The sequence below is a fragment of the Gobio gobio genome (assembly GCF_949357685.1).
Source record: "Gobio gobio genome assembly, chromosome: 22".
Taxonomy (NCBI): domain Eukaryota; kingdom Metazoa; phylum Chordata; class Actinopteri; order Cypriniformes; family Gobionidae; genus Gobio; species Gobio gobio.
In genome coordinates, this window is record NC_137118.1 from 36,846,963 (window position 1) to 36,860,779 (window position 13,817).

Here is a 13,817-nt window from a genome sequence, read left to right on the forward strand (position 1 = left end):
AGGTGCAGAATCTAGATGTTAGTGAGATTTTCCCTATTTAGATTTTATTATAAAAAGTTATATAAGTTCCTATTTTTACAGTTCCTGTAACAGCTGGGCAAACAGAAAAACAGATCACACGGACACAAAATACAAGTGAGAGAAAATCTTAGCTTATTTACAAGCCCCCTACGGGTCGCTCTCGAAACCACATCTGTGGGCTGGTCTTGCTGTGGCGTCATTGTGAGCATGCGCACATGGCCATATGACTTTACGCTCCACTGTGAGCGGCGTGTCAGTGGGAAGGTGATTGGAGTATATTTTCCTGAAAGAGACGACAGTCTGACGACAATTACAATGTGGCGCAAGTTGTTCGCCTCCGTCCCTGCTTTCAGAGATGCAAAAGCGCCCTGTCGGAGTTTTAAAAGCAGCAGCAGGAGAGCTGAAAAGGACTTCTTTAAAGGTGAAGTGATCCACTTCATATACTTCATGCATGTATGGCAGGCGTTAAACCCTGCAGAGCGAAATGTATGTCATGTGTGCCCTCCCTACATTCTCGTTTTTCTAATCCTACTATGCGAAAGGCTAGCTTCTTAATATTAATTTGATCATGCTGGCGTTGATGGTAAACTTCCTCGGAGCGTCAGTCGCGTAATCTAATCAATATTCATGAGCTAAGCCTCGCTCGCAGTAGTTATTCGTTCATTGGCCAGCTGCTTAACGTCCACTTACAACCTCTTGCCTTTCAGCAAATCACTAACGGCAAACGTAACGTTGCCTAATAAATATTAATGAGTCTCGCGTTCACTATAGTATGATTTGTAAATTCGCCTTCTGCATAAATAACATCTTTCAGACAATTCAGACTAATACAAAACATTAATAAAAGCACATTTTGATAGTATTTGTAGTTAAAAACGGGAAATAAACAATACAAATGATTATTCAATTCTCTTTTACCACATTGAATTCCTAAATAATCCTTGTCCGTTTGGTCGTATGTTTCTCTTTCTTGCAGAAAGTTTTTCTTTCTACTTTTACATGTATGAAGTAGAAATGTACCAAAAACCAGCATTACGTAAACATTCTGGCGCCTTATCTAACAACATCAACACAGTATGGTTTCTAGAAATTGTTGGTAATGATGTAACCCCTGTCTCCAGCTAATAAACCAAATGTGTAGGTTGACTGTCATATGGAACTTGTTGCAGATTTGGAGTCTCAGTTCCGGGCATTTCGTGAGAAAGCATCCGCGGCGATGCCCGGCAGTGACTGGAGCCCGTTTGATTTGACCCCTGGCCTGCCCCCTGAGAGGGCTGATGTGGTGATTGTAGGAGGGGGAGTCGTGGGATGGTCCATCGCATACTGGCTGAAGAGGAAGGAGAGCGTGAGGGACAGTCTGAGGGTGCTGGTGGTGGAGAAAGACCCTACTGTGAGTTTATCCAAGGGCACTTAAGAGTGTGTCTCATGTTTTGATGCTACAAAGGTGTTGTCAAGGTAGGCAGCTCACTAGGTTCTGAGATACAGTGTCTGCTATATACTACGTGGGATGCTAATAATTATGTTTTTTTTAAAAGTTCACCCTCAAAAAAGAAAACAAATCATCATGTACCCGTATGTTGGTCAAACCCGTAGATTTAGATGTAGCGCTCGTATCAATGTCTAGGGGAAATAGAATTAAATAAAATAAATAAAAAATTACATCTATATTTAATTCAATTTGATATATTCAATCTGGGTTTACACTGAGAAAGGTTTGATGATACATTTCTATTACTATTATGGTAACACAAACCTCAGGCCATAAAATCCACATACGTTTTAAATTAAATATATTCAAGAACATATATTTGATTATGACCTTTTCCAATGCACCATTCATTGTTCATACAATAAAACCAAATTAGATTCACAATGCAACCCGATTCAAATGAAACTGAATTATAAAATGATAATCGGCTAGGGATTGGAGTCTCCCTGGGAGCCTTGGAAGAAAGAGAAATCCTGCTTTTCAATAAACAATCCCATCCACTCTGTGAAAAGCTAAAAATGTTAAAAATGTTTTTTTTTTTCTTCTTGTGAATTAAACATGAACATTAGTGTTGTCAATCGATTAAACATGAACATTAGTGCTGTCAATCGATTAAACAAAATTAACTATTTTGTCGAATTTTTTTCTGTAATTAATCACGATTAAAAACAAACATTTTTATATTGTAATAATTTCACAGTTAAAGACGGTATATATTTAAAGTATTTGTTTAATGCCATATTTTTATGAATGAAGGCCAGTATCTCTGATACTAATACAACTGATGTCTCTATGAAATAGATTTTTTTTTAAAACATTAAGGATTGACATTCAGCATTATAGTATAATTGAAAGCTATATCAATTTCAACATGTATCAGGCTTTAAAAACATTTAAACTTAAAACAATCTTCACATAAACCCATTACAATAAATGTGGCCTTCCTACCTGTTAGACATATACAGAAATTGAATGAAGTTATTAAACACCTTTCTTAACCGCATAAATTATAAATTAAATATAGATGAATCCTTATTAAAGGGTAACTAAACCCTAAACCAACTTTTTTTAGTTAATGATCTGCAAGACTGGGGCTTTATTAGTGCTGTTCATTGATTTGAGTAAATGTTTAAACATTTAAAGCTGCACTATGTAACTTTTCCGTCCACTAGACTTCGCCTGTTCAAAACAAAGGCGTAGTTTGATGACGGCAAGTTTGAGCGCAGAATCATGTGATTTAGAATCAGAATCAGGGACATGTGGTCTTCACCTCACAACCGGTGGAAAAGAATCGGGATAGGACTCGGGCAGAAATCATATTAATGGATGCAATTATTAACGTTACTGTAGTATGAAGCAGAACAGGACCGAGTGTTGTGGAGCTGAGCAAGGCCGCTGGAGCAGTTGTTAATAAGATGAAGGCAAAACACGCCTCGAGAGCAGCGGGACTTTTATTATGACACAGTCGCCGGCGCCACTTCCGCTTTTCCGGTAATGAGTATGAGGTAACGCAGCTCTGTTTATCATATCAGATACATCTGAGTGTGTTGAAAATGATGTTATGACGTTACTCTGTGCGTTCGCTCGGCGGCTGCTATGACACTTGTTGCACACTGCAGTGAGAGTAAAGCGTTTCTGCAAAATAAAAGCGGAAACCGAGGGTAACGCAGATATGACGCAATCGACAGACGACTCCCTCACACGTCCCGGTTCCTCGGTTAAAATAGCAATTTCTCACGATTTATAAATAGTTGCAAACATTTGGGATATTGTAAGTACTCAACTGAACAAAATATATAACACTGGCCTAGTGGTTTTTGGATATTTTACTGAAAAAATGTTACAAAGTGCACCTTTCATTCTACAATAAATGGTGTAAAAACGTCTGAGTGCTGCCCTCTTAAGGTTGAACGTTGGCTACTGCAGTTGAATTTTCCTATTGGACGTTGTTGGTCATCGTGACGTATGATGGTTCTTCCAACGGCTCACTACCCAAGCCCCTGACACGAGCTCACCGGGCCCTAATAAATGTTTTCCCGTATTGATCACATGAGAACGGCTTCACTCCAGAATGATCTCTCATGTTACATGAAGTAGAAACATTCAGAATTAAACTCACTTGACACTTGCTATCAACATTCTAATGAAGAAAATGCGGTTAAATAATGCAGTTGTCAGTACACGTCAGGCTTTTCTTGCCATATTTTTGCTGCCCGTCATGTGTACAGATACTTTTCATATGAGACGCGTTTTCAAAGCTGGTTGCCGTGGTAGCAAACAACAATACCGTAACGTGCTGGCGTATATAGTCTAACTTTATTTGAGGAAATCTGTTTATAATAGACTATTAGGTTTGAACTTATTGGTCCTGCGCTGCTTATTGATTCAGTTCATTTGAATGAAAATACGTTGCATGTATAGTGGCATTCAGTATAAGGATTTGACTGTTCATAGATTAGGTCAGTGGTCTCATTCTCTCTTGCACTGCTGCTTCGCTAGCATCATCGGCATTGAGCCAGCGGCTCTGGCCCTGTGTCTACAGACAATTCACCCTCCTCCACTTCAGGAGAAGGTGGGGTAGAATGACCGCTCTGTTGCAAAACTACTGCCGTCACTCCAGTCATTCTCCATCTTTGCGACTTGCGAGTCAGACAGCTGTCAATCAATCCATCACTGCGGGTCTCAGGTGCACGCCCCTCGCTCAGCCCCGCCCTCGGTTCGTCCCCTCTGTCTCCGCTGGGCTCTGCACACTTTTTCAGCATTTTTCAAATATTGCCAGCGGGTGGAGTTAGGCTCCGACCAGGGGTTGAGTTACCCTTTAAAGCTACAATTTTTTCTGTTCCTTGATTAACTTTAATTACAGATATCACACCAACTGGTTTATTAGGCTGCTGTCACTTTAAGGTTTGCCGCTGCCGAACATGACGCGGATCTGACGCGCTGTCATGCGCATCTCGTTTTCTCATAACTCTTTTTAAGACATTATTTAACTCAAGACTGCTCATTTGAGAATTCTCGACAAAACAGGCATTTTGGCATAATTCTGCGTGTCATTGTTTGTTCAAGCGCGAAAGAGAACTTGATTCTGGCGCACGTCTCTCTGTGTGTCGTGTGTGTGTGTCAGGACATTCACAGACAGCTCGTTCTCTTTTGTCTTGTCGTGCTTGAATGATTTGAAAGCATTTGCATGAGTAAGAGTGTAATCACGTAACACTAGCCAAAGGATGACAGAAAAAAACGGATGCTCTGTTAAATATTTTTAACATGTTAAACCGAAAAAATTAATTACATTCACGTTCATTTTGACAGCACTGATGAGTTTTTTTTGGTGAACTGGCATATATTAAAATCATGAGACCAAATAAAGCAAAATATGTGTGAGAGTATGTATGCATTACACAAACACATACACACACTTGCTACTGCTAATGGATACACAATAGAGTAGACTGTAAAAAATATATGGATGTAGTGTCCGTGACGTCACCCATAGGTTTCTGAAGAGCATTTTTGGCCGTCGCCATCTTGGCAGCGCGCCACTCCCGGATAACCGAAAATGGGCAAAGAGGCGGGGCAGCAGCGGCAATCCACCTGCCACGCCCTTAATTGTGCAGAAATTGAAGGCTTAATATAATTTTAACAGATGAGTTATAAAAAAAAATTCATCCCCCTCACATCCTCTCTCAATTTTCTAAATAGACCAAAGCAACTTTTTGAACCAGGCTGTAAACATATTTTTGTTCAGCTATAAAGATGGAGATACAGATTTGACTTCCTTTTGGAGCCTGTCTCTAGCGGCCAATCGATGAATTGCAGTTTAAGTCACTTCCGTGTTGGCTTCAAGAGAGACTGCGGGAGGTTGGGATACACAGACACACTGCTGTGAGCATGTAAGATTTGCTGCTGCTGCTGCTGCAAAAAAGACGTAAATCTCGTATAATATCTAGGCAGGTGGAGCTAGGGGGTTTCAGAGGAACTCTGATAATGCGCTGCAGGACTAGCCTACAGCAAACACTGAATCTCATTGGCTGCAGGATCAACAGAGCCAATCAGCTTGTGTCATGCAGGAATGATGTGATTGCTTGTAGGGCTGGGCAATTTTATCGATTCTGCGATATAGATCGATATTTTTTCTCCCAAGAAAGTATCGATTTTTAAGCCGCGAGTATCGATACATAAGTCCCATTCAAAATCCCCGTGTTTACCCCCATTTGCGTTGCAGGAAGAGCGATTTGGTCAGCCAGCCGCTAGTATCGCTGTAGAGCAAGTTACCCGTACTACTAACTTTACACAGACGCCGACGTCTACCTCTTCTTGTTTATGGAGTCAGAGCGAGTAGATAAAAAAAAAATGGCGGCGAATATAAATCCAGCGCCTTCATGCTTAAAAGCAGATGTGTGGGAGCACTTTGGGTTTAAAAAGAAGAAGGAAAGCGACGACTTAGACTCAGGGGTCAACAACATGAGTCGCCCGCATTGACCACACGAGTTGCCCGCGGGTCTGTTCTAAAAATAGCTCACCATAGCAGCTGCGTTCAGTCGCTTCCGTGTTCATTTAAGCGCAGGGCTCCAGACTGAAGCCGAATATATACTAGTGTCTGTAAATAATAAAATGCAAAATACTATTTAAATATTACTCCTGCATGTTCTGCGTCTGTGTGGATGACGAGCGCCGCGCGCGCACTCGCTCTTGTAGTCTCTGCCGACACGAACGCATAAACCGTCACTTCATGAGAATTTACCGTTTCATTTGAGAAAACTGGCTGCGTCTCATTCTGCTCCTGGTTCAGTAGTCAGGGCACTGATCAGGACACAAGCCAATGGGCTGATCCCTGATCAGTGCCCTGACTGAACTAGGGAGCTGAATGACTGAGACGCGCACCCACTGTCATATCATCATGAACACAGACACTGGTAATCACGGCAACCCGTCAAAATAAAAGTTCGGTTTAATGTGAAGAGATTGACTACAGATTGTAGCCTACAGTAAATTTAGCTACGTCTCTATGTAATAATAATACGTCTCTACTAATAATAATAATTATGAAATAAATAATACTAATTATATAATTATTAATGGTTGCTTATTTTTCACTTGATCTTTCATTTATAAACAATGTTTACTTTTAAACAGCATACAGCCTTTACATGTTTATTATTTACTTATGATTATCATCATATATAATAAAACATTTATTTAAAAAAAAAATAGTGGTATTGTACCGACTACTGGAACTACTACTAAACTCTTTCAGGTGTAAAACAGTTTGGATAGTTGTTAATATGAGAATTATGATGCATTATTTAAGAGTTTTAAGTATTACATAACATGATTAGCTCTCTTTGACTTTCTTTTTTAAAAAGTAGCTCTCAAATGAAAAAAGGTTGGAAACCCTTGACTTAGACAAAGCATCGCGGTTGGTTTGCAAGCTGTGTGACACAAACGTGAAATACTCTGGAAATACTACCAAATGTCAGTGTCAAGCTAAAAAAAGCTGTCAAAGAAACTGTTCAGAACAGGCCACTTGCTGCAATTTTTAAAACTCCATTGTTAATTGCAATACTGGACTTTATTTACTTTTCAAAGGCTTGTAAGCTACAGTTTGCACTGTTTCAATAAATGGAACTAATTTTCTCAACACATCTTTGATTCATTTTGTCCAGCATTTGCAAGCTGTAGACTCTCTGTCCCGTCAGAGACATATATTGTGTAATTGATGATTTTAGTTTTCAGTTCAGTTAATTCAATCCAAGTAAATGAAACACTCACAAGATGTCACCAAAATCACTCTGTCCCCTTTAAATCTTTCAGAAAATGATGTAAGTGTATCGAATTATATCGAATCGTATCGTTGGCTGAATATCGTGACATATATCGTATCGTGAGCTGAATATCGTGTATCGTATCGTGAGATTAGTGTATCGCTACAGCCCTAATTGCTTGCAGATTGCATGTAAAGGACATATCAGTCTGCGCCCTCTAGTTCTATATATTTGTGTATGTGACTTTTTTTGCTCACTTAACAATTTGAATGCCAATACATCAAAAGTCATTGCAGCGTCTTTCTGTTCCTCTTTCTGCAGTATTCTCAGGCGTCGACTGTGCTGTCATGTGGTGGAATTCGGCAGCAGTTCTCCCTGAAAGAAAACATCCAGCTGTCAATGACTTCGGCTGATTTCTTGAAGAACATTAATGTAAAAACCTTTTACATTGCACTGTTAAAAGCTTCCTTAAACATTATTCGTGTTACAAATGCACTTTAACATACATTCATTGTTACATGAAGTCTAGGTATTAGTATTTCTGGAGACTTTAAATACATATTTTTAAAGTGCTCAGCAGGATCGTTTGTGCTGGTTTCGAGTTTGAGAACACTGTTAGTAACTTTGTCTTTCTGCTCTGCTGAAATGCCACAGAATCATCTCTGGGTGGTAAATGAAGACCCCGTTGATCTGCAGTTTAATCATTCAGGATATCTCTTTCTCGCCAGCGAAAAATCCGCTCATATTATGGAGGAAAACTACAGCACTCAAAGGTGACGGGACAAGTTTGATCACTATACTGATTTATATCCAATTTTATTGGGTGTATTTAATATCAGGATATCGAAATAACTTTGTGTTAAAGGAACATTCCACTTTTTTTTTGAAAGTTTTACAGAGTTTTTCGAATCCATTCAGCCGATCTCCGGGTCTGGCGGTAGCAATTTTAGCATAGCTTAGCATACATCATTGAATCTGATTAGACCGTTAGCATCTCGTTCAAAAATGACCAAAGACTTTAGATATTTTTCCTATTTAAAACTTGACTCTTCTGTAGTTAAATCGTGTACTAAGACCGACAGAAAATGAAAAGTTGCAATTTTCTAGACCGATATGGCTAGGAACTAAACTCCCATTCCTGCATATTATTCAAGGAATTTTGCTGCTGTACCATGGGTGCAGCGGCGCAATGATATTACGCAGCGCCTGAAAATTGGCTAACTTCCGTCAACATAACCAATGTGACAACCTGCTTGCACAGGCAGCGTGCTGGGGACTATTTTCAGGCGCTGCGAAATATCATTGCGCCTGCTGCACCCATGGTACGGCAGCAAAGTTCCTTGATTATTATGCAGGAATGAGAGTTTTAAATAGGAAAAATATCGAAACTCTTTGGTCATTTTTGAGCGAGATGCTAACGGTCTAATCAGATTTAATGATCTATGCTAAGCTATGCTAAAAGTGCTACCGCCAGACCCAGAGATCGGCTGAATGGATTTGAAAACAGTAAAACTCAACTGTTTAACTCTAGGGGAGTTGGAAAATTTTCAAAAAAAGTGGAGTGTTCCTTTAACTCAGCTTTTCCTATCAGCTGATAAATGTTAAAAGAGACTCGTGATACAAAGTTAAAGATTTATAAAACATGTTTTTGATTTCATTCGTAGATACGCTGGTGCGAAGGTCGCCCTCCTGTCACCGTCTCAGCTGAAGGAGCGATTCCCCTGGATAAACACGGAGGGCGTTGCTCTGGCTTCTCTTGGTTAGCAAACGCTTTCCTTATCTTTGAAACATCTCACATTTGAGCTTCATTACTGAGTAACGTATTTATTCCTCACCAAGGACTAGAGAACGAGGGCTGGTTTGATCCCTGGTCTCTCCTTAACGCTCTCAGACGCAAGGCCGTGTCTATGGGAGTCTATCAATGCTTCGGAGAGGTCACAGGTCAGGATTTTGTCAAAGTATTGCCATGTTACTTTCAAACGAAGCTTGTAGTGATTCTTTTGAATGTGATTTTTAGGTTTTAGATGCTCGTCAAATGTTGCAGAAATCACAGATGGAGACTTTGTTGATGTCAAAAGGATAAAATATGTCAATGTAAGTTTTTATGTGACATCGCAGAACACGGCAGCTATATAACAAACTCGTTATTTCATCCTCTTGAAATAGTTGCACTTATAGCATTGTTGATAGAAGTGATGTGTTTTTAGGTGCAGATGCCCAACAGTCTGGAGTATCAGCCTGTGGAGAGTGCCGTTGTGGTAAATGCGGCAGGTGCAAACTCAGGAAAGATCGCCACCATGCTAGGCATCGGATTAGGCCCCAAAGAATCCATATCTGGTGTTCAGTTTCCTGTGGAGCCCAGAAAGAGGTTAAGACTCATGAATGTTCACATATTTGACATTTTCATGTGAACTGTTTTTATATGGTAATTTGCAATGGTTTCTTACCTACTTTGAATAATAAGCAGTGGCATACACTCTAAAATAAAATGCAAAAAATACACTCACATTTTTTTTTGTATATTATTATTTTAATATTATTAATAATTAATTAAATATCATTAGTCAATACAAATTATTGTATTTTAATTAAATAAGCAGTGCTAAATATTCTAAAATAACTTAATTAAAATGAATAATTATTAGCATTGGTATTCAATAAAACAAATTAACATTTAATTTAAAGGTAAATGAATGAGCAGTGCTATATATTCTAAAATAACTGTAGAAAGAATGTATTTTTATATCATATATTAATTAAATATGATTATAATGAATTCAATATTAGTATTCATAAAAATATATATTTCATTGTAATTTAACTGAATGAGCAGTGCTAAATATTCTAAAATAACTGTTGAATTTATATTTTATTATATTAATATCGTTAGTATACAATACAAATAAATATTGTATAATTTTAATGTAAATGAATGAGCAGTGCTAAATATTCTAAAATATCTGTTGAAAGAATTTGTTTTTATATCATATTATATGAATTAAATATTATGAATTTATTAAGTATCATTAGTTTTCAATAAAATCAACATATTTTAATATAAATGAATGAGTAGTTCTAAATATTCTAAAATATCTGTTGAAAGAATTTATTTTTATATCATATTATATGAATTAAATATTATGAATTTATTAAATATCATTAGTTTTCAATAAAATCAAAATATTTTAATATAAATGAATGAGTAGTTCTAAATATTCTAAAATATCTGTTGAAAGAATTTATTTTATATCATATTATATGAATGAAATATTATGAATTTATTCAATATCATTAGTTTTCAATAAAATCAACATATTTTAATATAAATGAATGAGTAGTTCTAAATATTCTAAAATAACTGTTGAAATAATAAAATCAAAATATTTTAATATAAATGAATGAGTACTAAATATTCTAAAATATCTGTTGAAATAATTTATTTTTATATCATATTATATGAATTAAATATTATGAATTTATTAAATATCATTAGTTTTCAATAAAATCAACATATTTTAATATAAATGAATGAGTATTTCTAAATATTCTAAAATAACTGTTGAAACAATTTATTATCAGCATATATTAATTTAATACTATTAATTTATTAAATATTAGTTTTCAATTAAATCAAAATATTATAATGTAGATGAATAAGCAGTGCTTAATATTCTAAAATAACTGTTGAAAGAATGTATATTTATATATTATTATATATTTTAATATATAATATATTATTATATAATGTATATATTGTATATTATACTATATTATATTACAAATTATTAATAAATACTATCATTACTATTTAATAAAAAACATATATTTCATTGTAATTTGAATAAATAAGCAGTGCTAAAAATTCGAAATAAAAATCTAAATAAAATGAAAAAATATATTTAATTAATGAATATTTAATAAAATATTATTTATAATTAAATATTACTATTTAATAAAAATATTACATGAACTAATATTAAATGTATATAGTTTTTAATAAAATAATATATCAATTAAACAATATACTTAATTCATTAATTAATTCAATTTATCGATTCATTATCCAAATAATTAAAATGACTGACATTTGAATGGTATATAATGATAAACCTGTGGAGTCTCACTGACTGCATCATTTGTATTTCTCACAGGTTTGTTTATGTGGTGCATTGCCCTGATGGGCCAGGGTTGGATACTCCATTTCTGATCGACTATTCAGGGGTTTACTGCAGGCGAGAGGGACTGGGAGGAAATTACATCACGGGAATGTCACCAGAGGAGGTATAGACATGTTTTGATCTGATCTCAAACGTATTCCTTTCATAGTCTGCATGCATTTGTTCATTCATTCCTATATTATTATTCTACCTCTTGCAGACAGAAGAACCAGACACCAGTAACCTTGATGTGGACCACGAGTTTTTCCAAGAGAAGATCTGGCATCGCCTGGCCCATCGTATTCCAGCATTTGAACAACTGAAGGTGAATTTCATAATATAGATTTGTTATTCATGCTATCCACTGCGTGAAGGGAACTTTTCTTTAGCTTTCTTTATTGTCCTGGGACTATATGGTAGCAATTTATGATGCTTGTTAGATGGTAAAGTGGCTGAGAACTGTTTGTTTGTGCTTACTGGAAAGTTTAGCTTCGTTTTTTTCCCCCAAATTAAGCACTTTGGTTCATCTTTGTCAGGTTTCAAGCGCGTGGGCTGGATTTTACGACTACAACACCTTTGACCAGAATGGCATTATAGGACTGCATCCTCTTGTGCCCAACATGTACTTTGCCACAGGCTTCAGCGGTCACGGGCTACAGCAGTCTCCTGCGGTCGGACTCGCCGTGGCTGAGCTTATTCTGGACGGGGGCTATAAGACAGTCGACCTCAGTGCTTTTGACCTTAAACGGATCTTTCGGCAGGAGCCCATACTGGAGAGCAACATTGTATGAAGAGCACAAAACATAGGGTGTGTGTCCTCAGGATGGAGTCACTTAACATGAACGTTGCAATAATGCACATCATGGCTCAGACAGAATTCAGACTGGATCAATGGAATCGATTTTTCAGGAGGTTTGGTAACAAAACATTGTAAGAAAACTCTGATTATTTGGACATTAAAGAGGAGAGTGATCAAGGCTGCTGTGGTTTTAACAAAACATACTGTTCAAGAGATATTTGAAATGACTTGTGGTGGTAGAGATCAGGGAATTCAGTTGTTAATTTGTAATTGCATATATTTAAATATGCATATGACATAGATCATGATAAATCATATTTTTTTATTATTCATACCGTTTCATAAATGAATACCAAAAAAATGATAAACTTTAAAAGTTTGTCCTTAAATGTAAATCAGCCCTCATGGACAGATTATAAATCTGTACATTTTTTAATGTCTGTTAATATGCATGTGAATATTGTGGAAGAAGGCTGAAAAATGAGCTGTTTTATTTTAGCATCATTTTATTGTTTTTTATTTTTATTTATTTCTGCATTAATTAAAAAAAAGTGTGTATGTATATGTGACCCTGCACCAAAAAAACAGTCATAAGGGTCTTTTTTTTATTATTGAGATTTATTATAGGATAGGACAATATTTGGTCGAGAACTATTTGAACTATTTGAAAATCTGAAATCTGAGGGTGCAAAAAAAATCTAATATTTTAGAAAAATCACCTTTAAATTTGTCCAAATGAAGTCCTTAGCAATGCATATTACAACTAATAATACATTTTTTGATATATTTAGCAAATATAGAGAAATATAAAACTTTTAAAACTGATTGATAGAAGTAATATGTAACTTACTGTTCGTTTACATTAGAAATCTGTTACGATTGATAAGATTAATAATATTTTTACAAACCAGAACTTGCAAGGCTACTATTGTAAATATATTATTTTCTTCTCTTTAAGGAACAAACAGGCAAACAATTATTAAGAACAATAATTTACAGTATTAATTTAAACTATACCTCCTGTAATCATTGTTCGCTTCTATTGCAACTACATGCAAGGTAAATTAAAATAGTTAATAATTATAATTATAAAAGTCAACTGTTTTCAGCAAGAAAAATGCATTTATATAAGTAATAAAAAACATTTTTACTACCTTAAAGGTTTCAAACAGGACTACAACAATTAAGTGGCTTTAGTAGCATTTTGTGGTATTTATGAAAACAATATACACACACACATATAAATATATATATATATATATATATATATATATATATATATATATATATATATATATATATATATATATAGAGAGAGAGAGAGAATTACATATTATGCAATTCAATAACATTACGTTGACACAATTAAGGAAATTATGATAATTTTTACATTACCATCATTATTTTTTCCCCATCTTCCTCTGTGTTATCATGTAGAATACAGAGGGAGGGATGATGGTAGTGACAGTGGTGCTCACAGTAGAGATGGGACTGTTCGAGATACGACTATTGGGGACAGAGAGAGAGAGAGATGTGGAAGTGTTAGCTCTCTAAAGAGCCATTGGGTTTGATATTGTAGCGAGCTGATG

At 35.8% G+C, this 13,817-nt stretch overlaps 1 protein-coding gene across 1 annotated transcript; it reads left to right on the plus strand.

Annotated features, from left to right (window-relative positions):
- The first annotated feature begins 234 nt into the window (after nt 1–234).
- Nucleotides 235–13,406, plus strand: foxred1 (FAD-dependent oxidoreductase domain containing 1). Its single transcript, XM_079803895.1, has 11 exons — nt 235–442; nt 1,191–1,411; nt 7,594–7,704; nt 7,927–8,045; nt 8,937–9,031; nt 9,112–9,213; nt 9,290–9,366; nt 9,480–9,640; nt 11,424–11,553; nt 11,650–11,754; nt 11,966–13,406. Exons 1-11 carry the CDS (start codon nt 337–339, stop codon nt 12,218–12,220), a joined length of 1,482 nt encoding a protein of 493 aa, XP_079660021.1. The 5' UTR covers nt 235–336; the 3' UTR covers nt 12,221–13,406.
- The last annotated feature ends 411 nt before the right edge of the window (nt 13,407–13,817 follow it).

Excerpts from the sequence above, each read along its gene's own strand:
- foxred1 (XM_079803895.1), top strand. The coding sequence starts at position 337 with ATGTGGCGCAAGTTGTTCGCCTCCGTCCCTGCTTTCAGAGATGCAAAA. Across the intron at positions 9,641-11,423 it reads CCTGTGGAGCCCAGAAAGAG|GTTTGTTTATGTGGTGCATT; the intron begins GTTAAGACTCAT and ends TATTTCTCACAG. Across the intron at positions 11,554-11,649 it reads CGGGAATGTCACCAGAGGAG|ACAGAAGAACCAGACACCAG; the intron begins GTATAGACATGT and ends TACCTCTTGCAG.